The sequence below is a fragment of the Chiloscyllium plagiosum genome, unplaced genomic scaffold (genome assembly GCF_037043375.1).
Source record: "Chiloscyllium plagiosum isolate Xiang-an unplaced genomic scaffold, Cpla_swu_hap1 HiC_scaffold_18, whole genome shotgun sequence".
In the NCBI taxonomy this organism is placed as follows: domain Eukaryota; kingdom Metazoa; phylum Chordata; class Chondrichthyes; order Orectolobiformes; family Hemiscylliidae; genus Chiloscyllium; species Chiloscyllium plagiosum.
In genome coordinates, this window is record NW_028270156.1 from 70,313,421 (window position 1) to 70,341,000 (window position 27,580).

Here is a 27,580-nt window from a genome sequence, read left to right on the forward strand (position 1 = left end):
TGAAAAATTGCTTCCAAATTTCACTTCCGAACAGTCTAACTTAATTTCCTGAAGGAAATAACTGAGGTGATTGTAGAAGCATTGATGGTGATCTTTCAGGAATCCCTGGAGTCAGGGAAGGGCCAGAGGGCTGGAAAATGGCTAATGTAACACCCCGATTAAGAAAGGAGGCAGAAGCAGGAAAAAATAGGCCGCTTAGTCTGACTTCAGTCTTTGATAAGATTTTCAAATCCCGTATTAAGGATGACATTGTGGACTATTTGAAATTGCATGGTAAAAAGGGCAGAGACATCACAGTTTCATCAAGGGGAGGTCATGCCTGACAAATCTGTTAGAATTCTTTGATAAGGGAACGAGCAAGTTAGACAAAGGAGACCCAGTGGACATGATCTATTTGGATTTCCAAAAGGCCTTTCACAAAGTGTCATACAGGAGGCTGCTAAATAAGATGAGAGCCCATGGTGTTAGGGACAAGGTACTGACATGGATAGAGGATTGGCTGACTGCCAGAAAACAGAAAATAGGGATAAAGAGGTTGTAAATGGTGAGTAGAAAAGTTCTGCAAGTGTTAGATTTTGGACCACAACCACACCTCACAGCGCCAGGAACCCAGGTCCAATTCTAGCCTTGGGTGACTGTCTTGGGTGACTGTCTGTATGGAGTTTGCACATTCTCCCTGTGTCTGCTTGGGTTTCTTCTCACAGTGTTGAAAAGTGTGGTGCTGGAAAAGCGCAGCTGGCCAGGCAGCATTCGAGGAGTAGGAGAATCGACGTTTCAGGCATAAGCCCTTCTTCATGAAGGGCTTATGCCCAAAATGTTGATTCTCCTGCTCCTCGGATGCTGCCTGGCCTGCTGCGCTTTTCCAGCACCACACTTTTCAACTCTGGTCTCAAGCATCTGCAGTCCTCACTTTCTCTTAGTTTCCTCTCACAGTCCAAAGTTGTGCAGGCCAGGTGAATTGGCTATTCTAAATTGCCCATAGTGTTAGGTGCATTAGTCAGAGGAAAATGGGTCTGGGTGGGTTACTCTTCAGAGGGGCGGTGTGGATTTGTTGAACCGAAGGGCCTGTTTCCACACTGTAGGGAATCTAATCTAATCTATTCACATTATACATTAATGATTAGGACAAAGGAACTGAGGGCATTGTTACTAAGTTTGCAGATGACACAGTGATAGGTGGAGAGAATGATGGTGTTAAGTAGATGGAAAGGCTGCAGAAGGACTTGGCCAGGCTAGGAGAGTGGGCAAAGAAGAGGCAGATGGAATATAATGTGGAACAGTGTGAGGTTATGAACTTCTATAGGAAGAATAAAGGCGCAGACTATTTTCTGTACAGGGAAGGCTTCAGAAATCTGAAGCATACAGGGACTTAGGGAGTCTTAGTTCAGGATTCTCTTCAGGTAAACATAAAGGATCAGTTTGCAGTTAGGAAGGCAGATGCAGTGTTGGCATTCATTTTAAGAGTGTTATAATATAAGAGCAGAGACATACTGCTGAGGCTGTGTAAGGCTCTGGTCAGACAGCATTTGGAATATTGTGAGCAGTTTCCAAGAAAGGTTGTGTTGACCTTGGAGAGGGTCCAGAGGAGGGTCATAAGAATGGTCCTGGGACTGAAAAGCTTGTCATATGAGGATTTTTGGGGACTCAGAGTCGTACTTGATGAAGTTTAGAAGGATGAGAGGGTGTCTGATTGAAACAGTACAGAATATTGAGAGGGCTGGATAGAGGGGACATAGAGAGGATATTTCCACTAGTAGGAGAGACTAGGATCCAAGGGCACAGCCTCAGTGTGAAGGGGTGACCCTTTAGAACTGAGAAGGGGAGGAATTTCTTCAGCCAGAAGTTGGTGACTCATCACTGCAGAGACTGTGAAGCCCAAGTCATTGAATCTGTTTGAAACTGAGATAGGTAGCTAGGTTCTTGTTTGGCAAGGGGATGAAGTAGGCAGGAGAATGGGGTTGAGAAATATATCAGCCATGATTGAATGGTGGACCAGACTTGACGGGCCAAATGGCCTAGTTCTGCTCTTCTATCGTGTGGTTTTATAGTCATACATTGCACCCTCTTGTGGATTTCTTACCAATGAAAATGATTTCTCTCACTCTTATATTCAGCAGCTGTAGATCTCTAACAGCTTTTGTTTTACTTGTTCGTTACCTAACTTAGAATACAAGTAATCACTCAGAATTAACAGAAATGTTAACAATTCTGCAATTTTGTTTTTCTGTTTCACAGGTTATACTTTAATTAATGAAGACTGTCCAGGGGCCGAGTGGAATATCATGTGTCGAGATTGTTGTGAAACGGATCAGATTGAATGTGTTTGTCCTGGGAAGGATGAGGTTGTGGGATATTCTGTCCCATGCTGCCGGAATGAGGAAGATGAATGCGACTCTTGTTTGATACACCCAGGTATACTGAGTTCCCAAATGGAATGGCAGTGAATGCCCAAATGTAGTATGCTTTATTACCCATTTACGTTGCCAGTGTAATGTTGTAATTTTCTTCTCCAGCAGATACCTACTGAGTAAGCAGACAAACTAAGAGTGAACTAGGAGAGCAAACTGACCTTTGCCCTTTCCTGTAGTGGTGACCTCATGTCTTGCTTTCTGACTCTCCACAGGATGTTTGAATATTTTCTAATCAACCTGCTGAGAGATGTTATGACACATCCCTGGAGCAGGTTAGACTTGAACCCAAGGCACCAATTGAATGTTTAAAATAATGAGATCATTAAATATGGAATTAAAGACGCAAATAATATAATCCAACAACCCAAAGCACTACATCGCCCACCCACTGCCAGCATAATGATTACAAGTTCAAAAACAAATCTTTCTTTATGGAATTAAAGCGAACACTTTAGGTTAATACATTTGGCCTTAATGGCCTTAATATCTCTATTTAGAGTCATAGAGATATACAGCTCAAGAACAGACCAAACAGTCCAATTTGTCCATGCTGATCAGATATCCTAAATAAATCTAGTGCCATTTGCCAGCATCTGGCCCATATCCCTCGCAACCCTTTCTATTCATATACCATACCCATCCAGTTGTCGTTGTACCAGCCTCCACCACTTCCTCTGGCAGCTCATTCCATACGCTCACCACTCTCTGCATGAAAAAGTTGCCCCTTAGATCCCTTAAATCTTTCCCCTCTCACCTTTAACCTATGACATCTAGTTTTTGGACTCCCCGACTCCAGGGAAAAGACCTTGTCTATTTACCCTATCCATGCTCCTCATGATTTTATAAACCTCTATAAGGTCACTCCTCAGCCTCCACTGCTCCAGGGAAAATAGCCTCAGTCTATTCAGCCTCTCCTTACAGATCAAAGCCTCCAACTCTGGCAACATCTTTGTAAATATTTTCTGAACCCTTACAAGTTTCACAATATCCTTCCACATTCAGCGACATGATCGACAAACAAATCAACAGGATGCTTATGGGATAACCAATATCAGGACTTAGAGCAGAAGCAGTTATGCAGAGGTTAGAACGAACAGCCCTTCCCATGATCCAGCCTAAGCTTTGGTTCTGCTATGTGGATGACACCTTTATCATCATGAAATGTGACAAACTAGAAGAAACCCACAATTGCATAAACAACATCCTTACCGGTATCAAGTTCGCCAAAGAGGAAAAGACCAATAACCGACTCCCCTTCGTGGACGTCATGGTAGACTGAAAAGCCAATGGAGAACTGCAGACCAGCATTTACAAGAAAGCCACACACACTGACCAGTTACTCAACTACAGAAGCAACTATCCCAACACCCACAAATGGAGTTGCATCAAGACACTATTCAAATGAGCCACAACACACTGCAGCACCCTGGAACTATGAGAAGCCAAGGAGAAACACCTGTGCAATGTACCCAGGAATAACGGTTAACCAATAAGCATAGTCCACCGATGCCTGCACAGCAAACCAAAACCAGAAGACACAACATGCCCAGAGACTCTAGTTGCCCTACCATACATCAAAGACATTTCAGAGATGACCACCAGACTACTTTGGCCCCTAAGCATCATGGTAGCCCACAAACATACTACCACACTAAAATACCTACTGATGAATTTAAAGAACCCTGTATCCACAGCCAGCAGGACGAACATAATATACAAAATACCCTGCAAAGACTGCAACAACGTTACACAGGACAAACCGACAGGAAACCAGCCACCAGGATACATGGGCATCAACTAGCCACCAAAAGACACCAACTATCAATAGTATCCGTACACAAAGAGGGATTCCAGTTCGATTGGGACCATGCATCCATCCTGGGACAGGCCAAACAAAAATATGCACGGGGATTCCTAGAGGCCTGGTATTCAAACCAGTACTCCATATTCAAACATAGAGATTTGGACCCCATTTTCCAGCCTGTCAGAAACAGAACGAGAAATGATATCACTCACAATAACAAAGCAAGACACATAAATAGCAAGTGGGACAGAATACTAACCCTTCACTGGAGGTTCACTGATTATGTTACCTAGCATGGTGATGAAACATCTGAAAACAAACCTAACAGCTCAGTGAGCAAACTGGTAACCTGATCCACAACCTGAGCTTCAAATCTTCTCCAAGATCTCAAACATCCTTCCTGTAGCAGGGAGACCAGAATTGCACACAGTATGCCAGTATTGGCCAAACCAATGTTCTGATCAGCCACAACATGACCTCCCAACTCCTGTATTCAATGCACTGACCAATAAAGGCAAACATACCAAATGTCTCGTGACTCCATTTTCAAGGAACTATGAACCTGTACTCTAAGGTCTCTTTGTTCAGCAACACTCCCCAGGGCCTTACCATTAACTGTATAAGTCCTGCTCTGATTTGCCAAAATGTAGCACCTCACATTTATCTAAATTAAACTCCAAGAAACAATCACTGAGTTATGTTTCCTTTTACTTTATTACTTATTTCCTACACTTCATTAATTCCTTATGAAAATCCCGTAGGTAAAGCAGTAAAATTGGGCAAAATTGTTTGCATTGTCAAATAGCCCGCGGTGTGCACTGTCTAGATTTGAATGGCCAGTTGGATGAGATCATGGTGACCAGCCATGATCACATAATGACAAAGAATTGACTGAAAGTAGAAAATGCTGAAGAAACTCTATACATTTGGTAGCATCACTGTATCTCCACAGATATTTTTGCAAATGATGCGAGGATTATATGCATACATAAAGATTTGTGCTCGTATACCACTCGGTCTCTCTGTTCCTACACCTGCTTTAGAATTTCATCCTTTATTGTTTCTTGTTTTTCCTCATCTTTTTCTCATATCACTTCACATTTGTTCACATATAATTTTATTAATTTTATCCTTCACTCGTCTGCCCATTCAGCCAGCCAATGTCCTCTTGAAGTTTGTCACTAGGCTTTCACTATTAAGAAGTCTATCACCATTGTCCTTATGATGACAGCAGGAAACAAAATCTTCCTTCCGTAAAGCAGTAACATTTGATCATATCTATAATGTTTCTTCTAGATACCTCATTCATTCTGAGTCCCATACTTCTATCATGTAAAGTACCTCTACCAAATTATCCTGTAATCCCCACTTCTGAATTTTCAAGCATTTTTTTGTTTGTACTTCCTCTTATCAGATGACATCTGCTTTGTGCTCTATCTATTGCCTCAATATCTCTACGATAAAGCAGAGCCCAAAGATGGATACAGGACTCTCAACTGCCATCTTGCAGATCTTATTTGGATTGCTCCACTGATTTGAATATAGAGATCTTCAGGTGAGATGAGAGTTGATGAAAAATGCTTGGAAATTTGAAATATTTTGATTTTGTTGCAGGCTGCATCATCTTTGACAACTGTAAGGGATGTAACAACGGATCATGGGGAACGTTGGATGATTTCTACATCAAAGGACTTTATTGCTCAGAGTGCCATGCTGGCTGGTCAGGGGGAGACTGTATGAGTAAGTATTGTCAAGGGGCTTGAATTTCTGTAATCCTTCAACGATCATCTGTCTCGATGGCATCCTATGTAAAGGAACAGAGCTACACCCGTAACTGATTGAAAGACCTCACTGAGATTGAACAAAGCAGACATTTATTTATGTGGAACTTTATCAAGATCTTTGATATCACTTAATGTGACTTACATGAATTACCTTGAAGGGCTGTCACAGTTAGGGCAGACATTTGCACAGAACAAAGCTGCGCATCTGGTACAGGGCAAAATAGTAATAAACCAAGACACCAGCAATACTAAGCAATTCAGGCAGCATTTGTTGAGAGAGTAACAGAGTTACCTGTGCTTGATCAAATTTAATGGCCTCAGTAGTTGGCCTGTCATCTGCTGGAGAGCCAGTGGCAGCCCTATTGCAGCATTTTCCAGGAACCTTGTTGGAATTAGATGCTGGTTGTTTACGATCAGGGTTCCCATCTTTACTGGGCTCATGTTCCTGCCAGATCTCCTGGAGCAAGGTGGATATTCTGCCCCAGCTACCACCCAACTGGTAGCATTCCAGTTCTGGTAGCATCACTGGGAGTGTGACTTCTGCCCAATCTTGCACTGTGGCCATGAACGGATTGTTGTTAAAGCTTGTAGATGAAGACGTGTAGGGCAAGTTTGTTGGGCCCTGATTACTGAAGATGAAACAAAGTTAAAAATCATGCAATGCTAAGTAATAGTCCAATAGGTTTATTTGGAAGCACTAGCTTTCGGAGTACTGCTCCTTCATCAGTTTGACTTCACCTGATGAAGGAGCAGCGCTCCAAAAGCTAGTGCTTCCAAATCAACCTGTTGGATTTTAACCTAGTGTTGTGTGATTTTTAACTTTGGCCACCCCAATCCAACACTGGCTCCTCCACATAATGAAGATGAAACAGATCTTAAACAAGTACAGAATCAGGGAAAAGGTGTGGGGAAGAAAAAATCAAAGATCTTTGATAGCATGGAGCGTAAATATGTTTCATTGATGTCCAGCTGGCTGATCTCGTCACAATCACTACAACTGGAAAATCTCAGCAGGTCTGGGAGCATCTGTGGAGAGAAAGCAGAGTTTATGTCTTGGGTCTAGTGATCCCTCGTCAGAATGCTGCTGCCAGACCTGCTGAGTTTTTCCAACAATTTCTGTGATTACAATGAAATAGATTTTCATCCTCACTGCATAGATAATGTGTCAAGATGAGAGTGGTGCTGGAAAAGCACAGCAGGTCAGGCAGCATCCGAGGAGCACCACTCTCATCTTGACTCTAATCTCCAGCATCTGCAGTACTCACCTACACATAGATAATGTGGTCAGCTGACCAGCAGCAGACATGCTGATAAGATTGTAAGAGCTACAATCAAGTGTGCTGGGAATTTTGGATAAGCGAGCTTAGACTCTGACGTCAGCTAAACATCAGTCAGGACATGTTGTGAGCTGTTCTGTAAGCTGTGACCTGCAGTTTCCTGTGTTGACCAAATAAGGCAGATGTCATGGTGATCTACTAGATATCATGACACCACTATTACCTTATATGGAGAGTAAATTGTAAACATTTGGGAATTGTTTACCAGTAAATTCCATTGGCTAGGATCAAACAGTGATCAGGATTTGAAAAATTCATTAACTGAGTGCCAGAGACCTTTCAGGAGACTGAGCACATTTTTCGAATAAAAGTTATCAGAACAAAATCATTTTTCTCTGAAGAATCCTTCAGACCATATTGGAAAAGCTCATCCCTGAAGTTACTTTCAGAGAAGACAGGGAGTTGTACAGAAAACCAAGTTGGCCACTTCACTTGAATCAGGGTAGTATTTGATTCAAGCCAAACTTATAGAGATGAAGTAGGGTAGGGTTTAATGTGTATTAAGATAAAGTGCAGTTAAATGAAATGAGTTAAAGTTGAAGTTAGATGAAATAAGAAATAAAAGTTGCAATGAATGTCTTTTATATTGGGTATTGATCCTTAAAGAATTAAAATAAAGAAGGGCTTGTTTAATTAAGTTCTGAGTCAGTTCTCTGCCTTTTGTCTGTCACATAAGGGAAGAATACCTAAGTGAAAGTTTTGAGTTCTCCTTTTCAGGCAATGGTAATAATATGGATGAGTGAAACAGTTGCCCATTTGCTTCATTTTCATTCCATTGACTTTAATAGCAGGTTCTGTAATGATTGGTAGTTCTCTCTACAATTATCATTCAAGCAGTGATCATAAAAATTTGTGGAATAGTAGCAGCCTGTTTATTGAATTATAGAAATCTCACTCTCATTCCTGTGGATCCAGTTCTGGGATGTTAACATCTAGTCATAGAGTCATAGAGATGTACAGCACAGAAACAGGCCCTTTGGTCCAATTCTTCCATGCCGACGACATACCCAAAACCAATCTAGTTCCATTTGCCAATACAATATGGGAGGCAAAGAAAAGCTTTCTTTTGCCTGGGGGCGATACATTGGCTCAGTGGTTAGCACTGCTACCTCACAGCACCAGCGACCCAGGTTTGATTCCAGTCTTGAGCAACTATGTGGAGTTAACACGTTCTGCCGGTGTCTACGTGGGTTTCCCCAGGTGCTTCAGTTTCCACCCACAATCCAAAAATGTGTAGGTCTGGTGATTGGCCATACTAAATTGCCCATTGTCTCCAAGGGTCTGTAGGCCAGATGGAGTAGCCATGAGAAATGCAAAATTACTGGGATAGGGCAAGGGTGTGGGTCTGGGTGGGATGCTGTTTGGAGGGTCGGTGTGGACTTGATGAGCAGAATGGCTTGCTTCCACACTGGAGGGAGTCTATGATTTATTGAATCACAGCAGAGAGCAGCGCGAGCTGGGTGGAAGTGAAGTTGGAGCGCAGAGCTGGTCAGGAAGGTAAGTGATTGATATTTAAGAACTTACCTCGATGCCAACGGTCTTTTCACAGCAGAGAGCGGCGCGAGCTAGGCGGAAGTGAAGTTGGAGCGCAGAGCTGGTCGGGAAGGTAAGTGATTGATATTTGAGTGGGTGTGTTCTAGAACCCCAGGCCCTATAAAGTAGGGCCTCCCTCCCATCCTCTTCCTCTAACCTAACTTTAAAGTCCACAGGTAAGCTACTCAGTGTTCTTGTTTTGGAGAGTAAGTGTAGAGTAATAGCAGTGCAGGCAGTGGAATGTTCCTCCTGCAGGATGTTTGAGGTAGGGGTGACCACCGATGCTCCTGCCGACTTCATCTGCAGGAAATGCAGTCAGCTCCTGCTCCTCATAGAATGCGTTAGGGAACTGGAACTGGAGTTGGATGAATTGAGGATTATTCGAGAGGCTGAGAGGGTGATAGATAGAAGCTACAGGGACATAGTTACGCCAGAGAACAGAGGTAGCTGGGTAACAGTTAGAGTTGGGAAGGGGAGGAAGCAGGCAGTGCAGGGATCCCCTGTGGTCGTTCCCCTCAACAATAAGTATACCGCTTTGGATACTGTTGGGAGGGGAAGGCCTAGCAGGGGTAAGCTGCAGTGATCGGGTCTCTGGCACGAGGTCCGGCTCTGAGGCTCAGAAGGGAAAGGGGGAGAGGAGGAGAGCGCTAGTTATTGGAGACTCTATAGTTAGAGGGAGGGACAGGCGGTTCTTTGGACATGGGCGAGACTCTTGGATGGTTTGTTGCCTCCCGGGTGCCAGGGTCCGAGACGTCTCGGACCGTGTCTTCAGAATCCTTAAGGGGGAGGGTGTGCAGCCAGAAGTCGTGATGCACGTTGGCACCAACGACATAGGTAGGAAGAGGGGTCGGGAGGTCATTCAGGAGCTCAGAGTTAGGCTGGAAGCTAAAAGTTAGGACAGACAGAGTCGTCATCTCTGGGTTGTTGCCGGTGCCACGTGACAGTGAGGCAAGGAATAGGGAGAGAGTGCAGTTGAACATGTGGCTGCAAGGATGGTGTAGGAGGGAGGGCTTCAGGTATTTGGACAATTGGACTGCATTCTGGGGAAGGTGGGACCTGTACAAGCAGGACGGGTTGCACCCGAACCAGAAGGGCACCAATATCCTGGGAGGTAGGTTTACTAGCACTCTTCAGGGAGATTTAAACTAATTTGGCAGGGGGATGGGATCCGGGCTTGTAGTCCAGCAAGTAGGTTAGCTGTTTGTCAGGATGTCCAAGAATGTAGGGAGGCTGTGGAGAAGGTAGCACTGATAGGGAATACTTGCGGACACAGAGATGGGTTCAAGTCTGTATACTTTAACGCAAGGAGTATCAGAAATAAGGTGGGTGAACTTAAGGCGTGGATCGGTACCTGGGACTACGATGTTGTGGCCATCATGGAAACGTGGATAGAAGAGGGACAGGAATGGTTGTTGGAGGTTCCTGGTTACAGATGTTTCAGTAAGATTAGGGAGGGTGGTAAAAAAGGAGGGGGGGTGGCGTTGCTAACTAGAAATGGTATAACGGCTGCAGAAAGGCAGTTCGAGGGGGATCTGCCTTTGGAGGTAGTATGGGCTGAAGTCAGAAATAGGAAAGGAGCAGTCACCTTGTTGGATTAGGGAGAGCTAAGAGAGGCCCCCCAATAGGAGCAGAGATGTGGAGAAACAGATTGGGAAACAAATTTTGGAAAGGTGCAGAAGCCACAGGGTAGTAGTCATGGGCGATTTCAACTTCCCAGATATTGATTGGAAGCTCTTTAGATCAAGTAGTTTGGGCGGTGTTTGTGCAGTGTGTCCACGAAGCTTTTCTAACTCAGTATGTAGATTGTCGTACCAGAGGGGAGGCCATATTGGATTTGGTACTTGGTAACGAACCGAGACAAGTGATGGGCTTGTTAGTGGGTGAACATTTTGGTGATAGTGACCACAATTCTGTGACTTTCACCTTGGTTATGGAGAGAGATAGGTGCGTGCAACAGGGTAGGTTTTACAATTGGGGGAAGGGTAAATATGATGCTGTAAGAAGGATCTGAGGAGCATAAGTTGGGAGCATAGGTTGTCAGGGAAGGATGTCGTGGAAATGTGGAACTTTTTCAAGGAACAGATACGACGTGTCCTTGATATGTATGTACCTGTCAGGCAGGAAAGAGATGGTTGTGTGAGGGAACCTTGGTTGACGAGGGAAGTTGAATGTCTTGTGAAGAGGAAGAAGGAGGCTTACATAAGGTTGAGGAAACAAGGTTCAGACAGAGCATTAGAGGTATACAGGATAGCTAGAAGGGAGCTGAAGGAAGGGATTAGGAGAGCTAAGAGAGGGCATGAAAATTCTTTGGCGGATAGGATCAAGGATAACCCCAAGGCATTTTATGCGTATGTGAGAAACATGAGAATGACGAGAACGAGGGTAGGTCCGATCAAGGACAGTAGTGGGAGACTGTGTATTGAGTCGGAAGAGATAGGAGAGGTCTTGAATGAGTACTTTTCTTCAGTATTTACAAACGAGAGGGACCGTATTGTTGAAGAGGACAGTGTGAAACGGACTGGTAAGCTAGAAGAGATACTTGTTCGGAAGGAAGATGTGTTGGACATTTTGAACAACTTGAGGATAGACAAGTTCCCCGGGCCTGATGGGATATATCCTAGGATTATGTGGGAAGCAAGAGAGGAAATTGCAGAATGTTGGCAATGATCTTTTCGTCTTCACTGTCAACGGGGGTGGTACCAGGGGACTGGAGAGCGGCGAATGATGTGCCCCTGTTCAAAAAAGGGAATAGGGATAACCCCGGGAATTACAGGCCAGTTAGTCTTACTTCGGTAGTAGGCAACGTAATGGAAAGGGTACTGAGGGATAGGATTTATGAGTATCTGGAAAGACACTGCTTGATTAGGGACAGCCAGCACGGATTTGTGAAGGGTAGGTCTTGCCTTACAAGTCTTATTGAATTCTTTGAGGAGGTGACCAAGCATGTAGATGAGGGTAGAGCAGTGCATGTAGTATACATGGATTTTAGTAAGGCATTTGATAAGGTTCCCCATGGTAGGCTTATGTGGAAAGTCAGGAGGCATGGGATAGAGGGAAATTTGGCCAGTTGTATAGAAAACTGGCTAACCGGTCGAAGTCAGAGAGTGGTGGTAGATGGTAAATATTCAGCCTGGAGCCCAGTTACAAGCGGAGTTCCGCAGGGATCAGTTCTGGGTCCTCTGCTGTTTGTAATTTTTATTAATGACTTGGAAGAGGGAGTCGAAGGGTGGGTCAGTAAATTTGCAGATGATACGAAGATTGGTGGAGTTGTGGATAGTGAGGAGGGCTGTTGTCGGCTGCAAAGGGACTTAGATATGATGCAGAGCTGGGTTGAGGAGTGGCAGATGGAGTTCAACCCTGTCAAGTGTGAGGTTGTCCATTTTGGAAGGACAAATAAGAATGCAGAATACAGGGTTAACGGTAGGGTTCTTAGTAAGGTGGAGGAGCAGAGGGATCTTGGGGTCTATTTTCATAGATCTTTGAAAGTTGCCACTCAGGTGGAGAGAGCTTGTAAGTAGGCCTATGGTGTATTAGCGTTCATTAGCAGAGGGATTGAATTCAAGATTCGTGAAGTGATGTTGCAGCTGTATAGGACTTTGGTTAGGCCACATTTGGAGTACTGTGTGCAGTTCTAGTCACCTCACTTTAGGAAAGATGTGGAAGCTTTGGAGAGGGTGCAGAGAAGATTTACCAGGATATTGCCTGGAATGGAGAATAGGTCGTACGAGGATAGGTTGAGAGTACTAGGCCTTTTCTCATTGGAACGGCGAAGGATGAGGGGTGACTTGATAGACGTTTATAAGATGATCAGAGGAATAGATAGAGTAGACAGTCAGAAACATTTTCCCCGGGTACACCAGAGTGTTACAAGGGGACATAAATTTAAGGTGAAGGGTGGAAGGTATAGGGGAGATGTCAGGGGTAGGTTCTTTACCCAGAGAGTGGTGGGGGCATGGAATGCGCTGCCTGTGGGAGTGGCAGAGTCAGAATCATTGGCGACCTTTAAGCGGCAATTGGATAGGTACATGGATGGGTGCTTAAGCTAGGACAAATGTTCGGCACAACATCGTGGGCCGAAGGGCCTGTTCTGTGCTGTATTGTTCTATGTTCTATGTTCTATGATTCTAAGAGAAGTCTTGCCTGCCAAAACTTGGCCCAAATATGAAACCACACACCCCTCCTTACCTTTGGGCTTATTCTAAATTGCACAAATATCCCCATTGTCAATGACGATGAAGCTGAGCACATCAGTGCAAACAAAAAGGACGAAGTACTGAGAATCATTTTCAGCTAGAGAGGCTGAGTGGATGATCCATTCCCTGAGGTCTCCGCTATTACAGATGTCATTTTTTAACCAATTTGATTCTCTGCATGTATTATTAAGAAACAGTTCAGTACACAGGATATAGAAAAGGATGTGAGCCTTGATATATTCCGGATGAAGAGTTGCATTTCAGGTCAGGCCTTTTCTCTAGCCAAGCTGTTTCAGTGGAAACAACACTGGAAACTATCCAATACTGTGGAAATGTTCCCAGATATATCCTATCCAAGAAAAATAAGATAAATACAATATGGCCAATTACTGCTTAGGAGAGTGATGAAAAATGTACTAGAAAACCTAGCTTCTGCATCAAAACCTGCTAACTGACACTCATTTGGGTTCTACCAAAACACTCAGCTGCAGACCTTTTGATATAGACAACTAAATGCTTTTCAAAGCTGTGGTGAGAATGAACTGCCCTTGACATCAGTGCGAACGTTTGACTGAATTTAGCATCATGTAGCCATGTTAACTTGCTGCAAATCGGGTAGAGAATTTCCTGCTGACTGGAGTAATACTTAGCTCAAACAGGTTGGTGGAGTCCAAATGTCTCAGCCCCAGGAGTTCTGCAGTAGTTCCTCAATGCAGTCTGAACTGAACCATTATATGCTGTTTCATCAATGATGGTTCCTACTGCATAAGATCAGAAGTATAAATGTTCACTTTTGACTGCAATGTTCAGTTCCATTCATAAGTCCTCAGAAGCTGCCAATACCCATATAAACAGCAAGGCCAGGACAATATTCAAGTAGACTAACAACGTAGCACATAACGTTTGTTCAACATTTGTTATAGGCAGCAATCATGTCCAATCAAAGAGAATGTAATCATTTTCCCTTGATGTTTGACAACACTGTGATAATTGAATTACTCACCATCACCATCTTGGAAGTCACCATTGACTGAAGTACAACTGAATCAGCCACATAAATGCCATGGCCAGTGAGAGGCTGAATATTCAGACACAGTAATACTGTTGAATTTTAAGGGGTGACGGTTAGGTTCTTCTTTGTTGGGGCTAGTTATTGCCTGGCACTTGTGTGGTTAGAATGTTACTTGGCACCTGTCAGCCCAAGTCTGAATATTGTCCAGTTCATTCTGAATTTGGGTGTGAACTGCTTCAGTATTTGAGGAGTCACAAATGATGATGGACCTTTATGCAATCATCAGTGATCATTCATACTTCTGACTTTATGATGGAAGGAAGGTCATTAATGAAGCAACTGAAGATGCTTGGCTAAGGACACTAGCCTCAGGAACTTCTGCAGTTATGGCCTGGAGTTAAAATCATAGAATAATAGATGCTTAGATCCCAGAAGGACACCGTTTCATCCATTGTATCAACAAAGTTCTTACTGCATTTATTTCATTTTTCAGCTCTTGGCCATAGCCCTGGAGGCCATTGCAACATAGGTGAAATGTTAAATTATCTGTTCTGAAATTTTTGATCCATCACACACTTTTAGGCAATGAGTTCAGTGAGTGACTCCCATCATTGTCTGAGTGAGATAATTTCTCCTCAGTTCTCCTCTTAGCTTTCTATCTCTTGCATGTAATCTATGCCCCTGGTTATTGACCCCTCTAGTAATGAAGAAGAAGCAGTGGGCCTTTGTGAAGAATGGGAAAAAGCGCAGGCTCTAAAAGAAGAAAGGGGAATGGCTGGGAGCAGATGTTAGGCACTTTTGTCATTTTAGAATGTGTGATAAACAAGGTGTTTGCCTAACAATGTACTGTCTGCATCATTTCCAGTGTATAAATACCGAGTTAAAAATCACACAACACCAGGTTATAGTCCAACAGGTTTATTTGGAAGCACTAGCTTTCAGAGCACTGCTCCTTCATCAGGTGGTTGTGGAGTATAAGATCGTAAGACACAGAATTTATTGCAAACATTTACAGTCTGATGTAACTGAAATTATATATTGAAAAAGACCTGGATTGTTTGTTAAGTCTATTGTCTTTTAGAATGGAAATGTGTTGCTGGAAAAGCGCAGCAGGTCAGGCAGAATCCAGGGAACAGGAGAATCGACGTTTCGGGCATAAGCCCTCTTTTAGAATGACCAAGTTGGTTTCAGTTCTTTCATATGTAAATCCTAGAACTTTTTTAAAGTTACATTTTCAAGTGAACTCTAAGAATAAGGTGCCATGTCAGCCCAGGTAATGCATTGGAGGTGTGAGGTACCCTGTGTGAGGCTGTCTGTGCCCCAGTGTTCAGTCAGTACAAATTCACCCACAGACGTGTGTGTGTGTGTGCGCACGCGCGTGGAGGGTTTGGATGTCTGTGACAGAGTGTGTGTGTGTGTATGAGTGTGAGTGTAAAGCGGTATAAGTCTGTGAGAAGGTGTGTGAGTGTGGGAGCGTACATGTGAGCGTGTGAGAGAGCTTATGTATGAGAGAAGTTCTGCATGAGTGTATGGGTTTAAAGGAGTGTGTGTCTGTCTGTCTGTGTATGTCTGTCTATAGATGTGTATGTCTGTCTGTAGTAGTGTCTATGTGTGTGCATACGCACAGACACAGACACTCCTACAGACACACACATGCACACTCCTACAGACTGACACACACACACTCTTCCAGACGCACACACTCTCCTACAGACCCATGCCCTCATGCAGACTTTCTCTCATACACAAGCTCTCTCTCATATGCTCACACATACATTCCCACACTATCACCCACACACACACACACCCTCTCATAGACTTATACCACTTTACCCCACTCTCACACATTCACATACTCTCACACAGAACTCATATCCCCTCTCACACACAAGTACATGCATACACACACGGATATAAGTTTGTGGGGTGAGCTTGTACTTATGGAATTTCATTTTATTTTGCTCAAAAACTGCTTGAATCCATGTAAGGTTCTGTGAATCCCTTTTTTTTAGAAATGGAATCAGTCTGAACATTGGAGCATAGACAGCCTCACACAGGGTACTTCACACCTTCAATGCATTATTTGGGCCAAAATGGCACCTATTGTTAAAGTTCACTTGAGAATGTAACTTTAAAAAAGTTCTGGGATTTACATATGAAAGAACTGAAACCAACATGGTCCTTTTACAAGATGAGAGACTTAACAAACAATCCACGTTTTTTTCAATATATAATTTCAGTTACATCACACTGTAAATTTTTGCTATAAATTCTGTGTCTTATGATCTTATACTCCACAACCACCTGATGAAGGAGCAGCGCTCAGAAAGCTAGTGCTTCTGAATAAAGGTGTTGGACTATAACCTGGTGTTGTGTGATTTTTACATTTGTACACCCCAGTCCAACACTGGTGCCTCCAAATTATAAATACCTCAGATTTCTTGCTGAAGTCAGAGTTCTATCTTTGGGAATTCTCTGGTTTATGTTCTGCCAATATGTTGGCAAAATAAATTATTGTTAACTTTGCCTGAGACCCTTGAGATTATTTCACAAAGTAATCCACTTTCAGCACCATAACAAAAGCAATAAATGTTATGTCAATTATTGAAACTGTTGATTTTTTTTTCATGCAGACATGATTTCTCAGGTTGTGAAGGGCAAGACATTTAAATAACTTGACAGCAGCATATCTTTTCTACTTGTGATTTATCCCTAAATACCTTTACCGTTATGACATGAAATGCACACTGCATGTACTTCATTGAATCCCTACAGTGTGGAAACAGGCCATTCAGCTCATCAAGTCCACATCGACGCTTTGAAGAGCATTCCCACCCTGACCCAGCCCCCTACCATATCCCTGTAACCCAGCATCTCCCGTGGGGAATCCACCTAATCCTGCACATCCTTGGACTGTGGGAAGAAACCGAAACACCCAGAGGAAACCCATGCAGACATGGGGAGAATGTGCATACTCCACACGTACAATCGCCCAAGGTGGAACAAATTTAAATGGCCCAAACAAGTTATAATTTAGAAGTTTCATTAATAATTTTGTCAATCACAAGTTCCCTTTTATAAAATATATTGCTTATGTAATCCTGCAAACTTTTCTAAATGGATTAAGGTTTCCTTGATAATAGATTTTGACATTTTTGAAATGGCTGATGTTAAACTAACTAGCCTATCGTTCCTTGATTTTCTCTCTTGTTCCTTGAATAGCTGTATGTAATTTTCCACCTTCTAATTGGATGGAAAAATTTCCAAATTTAAAGAATTTTGGAAAATCATAGTTCGCACATCCACTATCTCTGTGACTATCTCTTTCCCCTATGAGTGAAAATTGAATTAATAGAAATTGATCAGGTCCCAGCTGTCATTTACTAAGGACAACAGAATCTCCACCTTCATTTCTGAGAAAATCTGGCCCATTTTGCTTGTTTTCGCTATAGAAATTTCTTACCAGAATAGAGAGTAACTTCATGTCTAAAAATATTAGGACATTAAGGTAGATAATATCAACGGAGATGAAGTACTAGAGAGAGTTAAGGGACTAAAATCTGACAAATTTGATGGCCTACATGAAAACCTAGGATTGAAAAATGAATAGCTGCAGAGTTGGTGGATGTGCTAGCTATGGTTTTCCAAAATTCCTCGGATTTGGAAGTTATACCATCAGAAGTTAGAATTGACACTTAAAACATATTCAAGAAACAAGAGAGGAAAAACAAGGAAGAACAGGCCAGTTAGTCTAACATCACTCATTTGAAAAATGCTGAAGTCTATTATTAAGGAAACATTAACAATCCATTTAGAAAAGTTTGTATGTTTAGACGAGCAATATGGTTTATAGAATGGAGCTTGTGATTGACAAAATTATTAACGTCTTTTCAGGATGTGACCAGTAGGATAGATGAAGGGGAACCAGCAGCAGTAGTATTTCCAAACTGCATTCTATAAGGACCCACATAAGAGGTCAATAGGCTCATAGAAGTGGAGGTAATAAATTAGCTTGGATAATAGATTGGTTAATAGACAAAATGCAAAGATACAAATAGAGCGTTTTTAAGTTGATAGGTGGAAATTAGTGAAGTACGACAAGCGGTGTTAGGTCCTCAGCTATTTAGAAATTACAAATCAGTAATTAAAATACAGTAGTCTCTGTTTCTTCATCTATGTGGGCTGATGGCACAAAGCTAGGTGGAAAGATAAGTAAGCTATGGGGATGATACAGTGAAAGACTGCAAAGATGATATCTAGGTTAAATAAGTCAGCGCAAGATGGCGGTTAGAGTACAATATAGGGAACTTACTCACTTTGAGCGTTAGAATAGAAAACCAAGATATAAATGAATTTTAAAAAGTAGAAAAACAGAATTTATCTGCAAGATATGAAATTTATAAATGTTGATCCTCTGAGAGGCTTGTGTGTTCATACAAGAAACTCAAAGTTAGTATGCAGGTTAAGAATGTGACTTTTCTTTACCACTTCCATTTTATTATTTTTATATTTTACACATACTCTAGTGCTGAGACAAATACACCTCCCTGCTGCTCTTCAAATCACAGAATGTTTCTTTCCAATGAAGTACAATAGAGTCTGTTAGCAGCAAGCATAGTATAGGAGAGAAATGGACAGTATTTGTAGGGGCATCAGTAAATGGAGTGATGATGCACTAACCTTGGGATTGGAATAACATTGGTGAGAAGGTGGTAAGTTAGACTTAAAAGGTGAGGGAGAGTTTAGAGAAGAGGCGAGGAACAGTGGAGAGAAGGTCAGTCTAGTTTACAGCTAAATTCCTGATGCTTTGTGTATGTAGAAAGGTAGAATTGGAAGTTCTTGGGATGAGTTCTAAATATGGTTGGTATATTACTAATTATATTTAAAGTAACTTGAAAGGGAAGGATGTTTGAAGTATTATGTACTGACTACATTAGGCACTTAGAATCATAGAATCCCTACAATTTGGAAGCAGGCCATTTGGCCCAACAAATGATTGTACAGGAATTTGTTCAGCTTGAAGAATTACTGTTAAAAATTCTTTCACTTTGTGGTTCATTGTCAATCAGTGGTAATAACATATTCCTTTTTCAGTAATATTTAAATACATATATCATCTTCGATTCATCAATACAATTCAGAAGAATACCAATTCAAGGGGAAAACCAACATCTTTACTGCATGTGAGGAATTGCAATTGTGTAATGTTCTGATAAGTGTAAGAGAACAAACCTCAACAAAGTATGCCTTTTTCCAGCAATGCTCAAGTTCTGCACTACTAAGCAACTATTTGTAATTTTTAAAATTCACTTTTGGAATATGGATGTCAATGCCTGGCCAGCATTTATTGCTTGTCCCTAGTTGCGAGTGGTGACTGCCTTCTTGAACTGCTGCAGTTCATGTAATACATACTGAATGATTAATTTCTGGGTTAATTTTGTCTTGAGAAATGCCAGTTTATTTATTCAAAGGTTGCTGAAATAATGCACCAGAAAGTCCTATTTTAAAGGAAATATTTAAGAAGTCTCCGAATCATGGGAGGTGATGTTTTCCCATATCTTGATCTTTTCATTTCAGACAAGGCTCACCCACTTTGTTTCCTTTTCTTTGATCCAATCACATTTCTAGCAGGTATAGCAAACACTGGAAGGATGATGGCATTTGGTCCTTGTTGCAAGAGATTAGAGGACAGGGATAAGCAAGTATTGCTACAATATACTGGGCTTTGGTAAGACTACATCTAGAATACAACTTATATTTTTGGTATCCATGTTTAAGGAAGGGTAATATACTTGCAATGGAGGTGACACAACAAAGGTTCACTAAGTTGTTCCCTTGGTTAAGTGGTTTGTACTATGTTGAGAGGTTGAGTAAATTAGTTCTATATTCTGTGAAGCTTAGGAGAATGAAAAGTGATCTTATTGTCACATACAAGATTCTGCAATAGACTTCATAGGCTTGATGCTGAGAGTTCCAGTTTTTGAGGAATATTAGAACACAAGTGTGATTATTTGGGATTGAGGTAAGGAGAAATTACTTCATTCAAAAAGTTTGTGAATCTTTAGAATTCTCAATGTTCATGCATTGTACTTGTTACGTATTTGATACATATCATACCATAATTGATACATATATCACCCACCATAAGAAACCAAGACACATAAATGGAAAGCTGGACATAACACCAGCGCTTCACTGGTGGCTCCCTGATGATGTTACCTAGTATGGTGACAGAATGTCTGAAAACAAACCTTCCAGCTCAACGAACAAACTTACAACCAGAAACTCAACCTGAGCTACAAATCTTCTCAAAAATCGCAAGTTGTACTTTGTTCTCAAATTTATTTGTTCCTGGCATCTGTACTCAAGGTAATTTGTCTCCAGTCTGCTACAATTTATTTGTTCTTTGTAACTTGGCTTCATTTATTTCTCCCTCCTAACTATGGTATAATTTATTTTTCCCTATTGAGTGTCCCATAGTTTATCTGTTGCTAGTAACCACTACAGTTTCTTTGTTTTTTGTTAAATTTAGCTAGTTTCTCCTGTGAACAATCGCATTTCCCCACTGACCCTAGCTCTCCAGGATTACATAGTATTGAAATATAATCATATGCATCAGTGAGCTAATCGAGTCAAATCTTACATGAGTATTACTGGAAGAAAAAGCAAAGTCTTGAGTGGAACATAAATGTCAGCAAAGAATGCTTGGGTCAAATGGGATGGTTCTGCACTGTACATTTTTGATAATTCTAAGTAAATCTAATTTGGCAGCAGTAAAAGGTACAGCACTTAATCTCTTCCCCAAAGCTGTGTTGCACATTCTTTATAACTAGTCATCAAACGTGAATTAATTCATCCCCAAACCTATTTATCCATCAAGCTTGTAGTAAAATTTATTTGCACCGAGAATCTGTGTGCAATTTATTTGTCTTCTGCTACTGTTTATGCATCCGCAATAACCATGTCACAGTTTATTTGGTTTCCTGTAAACTTGGCTAATGTTTACTGTGATCAATCTCTTTATTCCATTGAGTTGAGCTCTCAAGAATAAATATTAATGAAATGTAACAGGACACAGCAGCGAGCTAATTGGGTTTCACTCCATCTCTAAAAAAAACAATTAATTGGCAGTCTTACTTGAAGACTGAACATTTAAAATTGAAGGAAAGGCATGAGCACCGAAACTGTGAGAAGGATAGTATGAAGCAGGAACAATGAGAAGTGTATACGAGAAGAGTACGCAGCAGTGAAATGGGTACAGGGAGACATGGGGGGACATGATTGAGATGTATAAAATTGAGGGACTGAGGATAGACATGAAGAAACCTTTCCTTTGAAGGGGTCAAAAACTAGGAGCAAAGATTTAAGGAAATCTGAGGAATCTGAGGAAATTGTTTTTCACCCCACAGGGTGGTGGGAATCTGAAACTGATTTCTTGTAAGAGTGATAGAGATAGAAACCCTCATAACATTTAAGAAGTATTTAGATTTACATTTGCGAAATCAAGGCATACAGGTTATGGCCAATTGCTGGAAAATGGGATTAGAATAGTTAAGTGGCTGCTTTTAACTGTTGCAGATTTGATGGGCCAAAGGGCCTTTTTCTGCACTATAGACTGCTGTGAGTCTGAGGGTTGGGAAACAGTGAGATGGATAGTGAGAAGCATAAGGGGTTTGGAACAGATGAAATGTGTGTAGCAAAGTGTGTTGGGCCATGGGAAACAGAGGTGAGGTGTAGGAAACAGTAAAATGGAGAGTGTTTGGAAAAGTGAGATGAACAGTGAGATAGTGCGTTCTGCAACTTGCCACCTCCCACCCTCCCCAGTTAGCCTGAGCCTCCATCCCAGACTTAAAATCTCCCACTACATTGGCATGATCACCCTGATCTGAGAGGGGATCTGATTGAGACATATAAGATTATGAAAGGATTGGACACTCTGGAGGCAGGAAACATGTTTCCGCTGATGGGTGAGTGCCGAACCAGAGGACACAGCTTAAAAATACGGGGTAGACCATTTAGGACAGAGATGAGAAGAAACGTCTTCACCCAGAGAGTGGTGGCTGTGTGGAATGCTCTGCCCCAGAGGGCAGTGGAGGCCTAGTCTCTGGATTCATTTAAGAAAGAGTTGGATAGAGCTCTCAAGGATAGTGGAATCAAGGGTTATGGAGATAAGGCAGGAACAGGATACTGATTAAGGATGATCAGCCATGATCATATTGAATGGTGGTGCAGGCTCGAAAGGCAGAATGGCCTACTCCTGCACCTATTGTCTATAATAATAATAACACTCTCCCCATCCCCCTTGTCCTCATAGCGTTGACAAATCGTCTGCTATACACCTCACCTGTGGACCCAAGACCCTGTGCACATGTTGAACTTGATACCTGTCATCCAACTCCACACATACACATGCACACGCACCAACTTAGACCTGGCAGCCTGCTGCCCTCAGACCCTATTCCATCTTTTATCCCATCTGCCTGATGTCTTCTTCCTTCACCCCTGCTCCAAATACCTACTTGGTCTGTGCCTGCCCCCCTCCACCCCCACACCCAGCACCCAACTCCAGCCCCACAAAGTAAGGTGCTGCATGGAGACTCTACCTCTCTGACTGATTAGTTGACTGTTCAGTGCTCCTCATCATCACAAGTTTGCCCTCACCTATGTGTGCCTTAAGAAAGCAAAGACTGACAGCCTCCAAGTAAGCAGTAAAGTAAAGGAGTGCTTAGAAAATGATCTAATCTGTGCAGATACATGAAGTGTGTCTGTCTGTGCCTGGATACAAAGCAACCTAGCAGAAGCATACATGTTATAGGTGTCCCTGACCTCCAAAGTAAAATGTTTAAGGGCTTAAAGTGGTGTGTGAATTGATCCCAGAGTATGGAAGGTGATGTGGTGAGGCTGGTAATTCAATGATGCAGACTTGCGTGAATGAATGTTGAAGAGGACGGTGGCCATTCTGCATGTACGGGCATGTGCAGAAGAAGCTTTTGCAAGGTGGCTGTGTCAAATATTCAGCAAGCTACAATAACATTATACACTCTGATTTATCTGTCAGGAATTTGAGCTCTCTGATCTCTATTTAAATTGAAATGAATATATAGAAATAGGATAATCACTGATCAATGGTGAGCTGAAGTCCCCATTTATGACTTAAGGGGAAAACTGGGAACACTTTTGATGTCTGGAATCTAATTTTTCATTCTCACTGTATTTTGTACCTTTCCCATCCCTACTCATGTCACCTCCAAGACAGAGAAAATTGCTTTTAATGAGATGTATGATTCACAACAAGATGGATGGTGAGAAACAATAAAAGTGATTATGAGAAATAATGAGAAGAGGAATCAGAAAGATTGAAACATTTCTTGATTGCTGAGATATTATGGGATGGAAAATCTGAAATAGTGAGGACAGTGGGAAGCTTTGAAAAGACAGGAGAAAACAAAGATGAGTTGTCAGAAGTGGTGAGATAGTGTGAGAAACATTGAAAATGAAATTGTGATGACAGATCAAAATGGTAAGTTGAAATGAGAAATAATTAAAAATATAGTGAGGACCAAAGACAAGTAGTGTGAAGCAATGGGGAGTGTGGTGGTGAAATGGGGAATGGGAGGTTGAGCTAGATGTTGAGAAATAGTGAGATGAAGCCTATTGAGTGACATGGCTGAATTAATCAATACATTTAGGGTGTAGGTTTGCTCGCTGAGCTGTAGGTTTAATATCCAGACGTTTCATTACCTGGCTAGGTAACATCATCAGTGGCTACCTCCAAGTGAAGCGAAGCTGTTGTCTCCTGCTTTCTATTTATATGTTTGTCCTGGATGGGGGTTCCTGGGGTTTGTGGTGATGTCATTTCCTGTTTGTTTTCTGAAGGGTTGATAAATGGTATCTAGATCTATGTGTTTGTTTATGGCGTTGTGGTTGGAGTGCCAGGCCACTAGGAATTCTCTGGCATGTCTTTGTTTAGCCGGTCCCAGGATAGATGTGTTGTCCCAGTCGAAATGGTGGTTTTTTTCATCTGTGCGTAGGGCTACGAGGGGGAGAGGGTCGTGTCTTTTTGTAGCTAGCTGGTGTTTGTGTATCCTGGTGGCTAACTTTCTTCCTGTTTATCCTACGTAGTGTTTGTGGCAGTCCTTGCATGGAATTTTGTAGATGACATTGGTTTTGTCCATGGGTTGTACTGGGTCTTTTAAGTTTGTTAATTTTTGTTTGAGAGTGTTGGTGGGTTTGTGTGCTACTAGGATTCCGAGAGGTCTTAGTAGTCTGGCAGCCACATCCTACACCCTAAACCTCAACCTGAGCTACAAACCTTCACAAACTTTGCAATAATCAATACATGTGGTGTGGAACATCAAGCTAACAGTGAGGGTAGAATGTCAGTAAATTTTGTGATAGAATTAGGAAAGATTGAGGAGGCTCAAATAGAACTTAAATATTAGTTAGGCTGAATGGGCTGTTCCTTTACTATTATCTATTATGCTGTAATGCTGTGTAAGTACAGTTGAGTTCATGTGTCCCCAATAAAAGTGCTATAGCATAATTGTCCCCCAGAATCTGTCCTGTAATTTTTTTCATCCCCAGTAACTGTGTTGAAGTTTATTTCTTCCCAGTAACTCTGATCTCAAATATTTTGTTCCTCATAACTGTTTCTACAATTTATTAATTCCAAGTAACCATATGAACATTATTTGCCTCAGTATATGGACTCAAGTTTATGTTTATCTGATAACTGTGGTATTTGTAACAAGGTCAGCCAGCTGGATCTCATAGAATATGAGTTCCCTGACTGGGACTGTTAATCAGATCCAGTCTCTGAGCCCTGGCTGACATAAAAGGATGAATGTCAGGGATATTGGAAGCTTGAATGTCTGACTCAGGACAATGCATTTGTTAATAAAGGGTTATTGGTAATGGGATGCCAGCCAAGCTACAGTGTATTTGTCTCAAAACGGCTACAGTGAAGAATTGTCTTGAAATATGCAGCATCACTGCCTCTGCCACTGAAACTCCAGTTTCAAGTGACACATCAGGATTTGATGTCCAAGGAAGGTGTGTCATTAGACAACAAATCAAATTGAGCATCAGTTTGTAAGTAAGTCCTGCTAATATATATCAATGACAGGTAGTAAAAGCAAGTAAAATTCCTGGGCAGCCTTGTCATAGAAAAAGATTTGAAGTCTCTGCCATCAATATCCATCACTCCAGGTTAAAATATAATAGTGAGAAGTGTATGTTGCCACAGGAATTTGGATTCATTTGGTATCCACTTAGCTGAATGGCTTGTGGGATCAGATTGTTGATGGTGGAGTCTGTTCCCTGTTCTGGGTGGTGTGAAGTTAGGGCTCGCCTCCTTGTCCTACCTAGGTAGAGATTGTGATGCTGTGTGTCAGACCTCCCTTTGTGTAGTAACCTTAAACAGTTTATTCAGCCATAGTAACCATACTAGGAGAAAGTGAGGACTGCAGATGTTGGAGATCAGAGTCAAGAGTGTGGTGCTAGAAAAGCAGAGCAGGTCAGGCAGCATCCAAGGAGTAGGAGAATTGACGTTTCGGGCATAAGCCCTTTATCAGGAACTATCAGGAACCATATTATTTTTTGTATGGTTCTCCTAAACTTGGTCAATGTTTACTGTTTCTCCTGAGATCAATCAATATTCTCCATGGAGTTAAGATCTCCAGAATAAATGCTAATGAAATATAACCACACACAGCAGTGAGCTAATCTGGTCTCACCACAAATTCTTAGAAGTAGAAACAGTGCCTGCTACAAATGAGTAAAGAGCCAAATGTTCAAAATCAAAAGGGGTATCATGAAAGTACTGAAACAGAAATGGGGAATGTGCAACAATGACTTACATAGTCCTATCAGAATATATTTTAATCCATGATTGGATTAAAACTTATCCACTTAACGTTAGATGGCTTCAGTGCTGGAAATTCCTGAACAAGGCCCTCCTGTTAAGAATCTGTCCACAAACTACAGTCCTGAAGAGAATTGGCATTGAATTCATAGCCCGTTCTGCAGAAGTCAGTGTACTATATTAAATGTGCAGCAGCTCAGTGAGCCTCTTATAAGCTACTGTGAAAGGGTGAAGGTATTCCTGTTAGGGTGAAAGAAAAGGCTGGTAGGTATAGGAAATGCTGGATGACCAGAGAAATTGAGGTTTTGTTAAGAAAAAAAAGGAAGCGTATGTTAGTTGTAAACAGGAGAGATCAAGAGAATCCTGAGAAGAGTATAAAGGCAGTAGGAGTATACTTTAGAGGGAAATCAGGAGGGCATAAAGAGAGAAAGCTTTGGCAAATAGGGTTAAGGATATTACAAATGGTTTTTATAAATACATTAAAGACAAAAGGGTAACTAGGGATAGAATAGGGCCCCTCAAAGATCAGCAAGGCAGCCTATGTGTGGAACCGCAGGAGATGGGGGAGATGCTAAATGAGTATTTTGCATCAGTGTTTACACTGGAGAAGGACATGGAAGATATAGAATGTGGGGAAATAGATGGTGACATCTTGAAAAATGTTCATATTACAGAGAAGGATATGCTGGATGTCTTAAAAGCATAAAAGTGGATAAATCCCCAGGACCTGATCAGGTGCACCCTAGAACTCTGTAGGAAACTAGGGAAGTGATTTTTGGGCCCCTTGCTGAGATATTTGTATTATCGATAGTCACAGGTGAGGTGCTGGAAGACTGGAGGTTGGCTAACATGGTACCACTATTTAAGAAATCTGGTAAGGAAAACCCAGGGAACTATGGACTGGTAAGCCTGACATCAGTGGTGGGCAAGTTGTTGGAGAGAACCTTGAGGCACAGGATTTACATGTATTTGGAAAGGCAAGGACAGACTAGGGATAGTCAGCATGGCTTTGTGCATGGGAAATCATATCTCATGAACTTGATTGAGTTTTTTGAAGAAGTAACAAAGAGAATTAATGATGACAGAGCGGTGGATGTGATCTATGTGGACTTCAGTAAGGCATTCGACAAAGTTCCCCATGTGAGACTGGTTAACAAGGTTAGATCTCATGGAATACAGGGAGAACTAGCCATTTGGATACAGAACTGGCTTGAAGGTGGAAGACAGAGGGTGGTGCTGAAGGGTTGCTTTTCAGACTGGAGGCCTGTGACCAGTGGTGTACCACAAGAATCGGTGCTGGTTCCACTGTATAAATGGTTTGGATGTGAACATAGGAAGTATAGTTAGTAAATTTGTAGATGACACCAAAATTGGAAGTCTAGTGGATAGTGAAGAAGATTACCTCAGAGTACAGTGGGATTTTGATCAAATGGGCCAATGGATTAAAAAATAGCAGATGGAGTTTAATTTAGATAAATGTGAGATGCTGCATTTTGGAAAGTTAAGTCATAGCAGGACTTATACAATTAATGGTAAGGTCCTCGGGAGTGTTGCTGAACAAAGAGACCTTGGAGTGCAGGTTCACAGTTCCTTAAAAGTGGAGTCTCAGGTAGATAGGATAGTGAAGAAGGCTTTTGGTATGC

The 27,580-nt window shown here is 41.8% G+C and overlaps 1 protein-coding gene across 1 annotated transcript in view; it reads left to right on the forward strand.

Moving 5' to 3' along the window:
* Positions 1-27,580, forward strand: part of LOC122557967 (inactive serine protease PAMR1) — a 155,576-nt gene that overhangs the window by 23,476 nt on the left and 104,520 nt on the right. The window contains exons 2-3 of the mRNA XM_043706264.2: positions 2,236-2,412; positions 5,830-5,955. Coding sequence (XP_043562199.2) covers positions 2,236-2,412; positions 5,830-5,955 — 303 coding nt within the window. The remainder of the gene's footprint in view (positions 1-2,235; positions 2,413-5,829; positions 5,956-27,580) is intronic.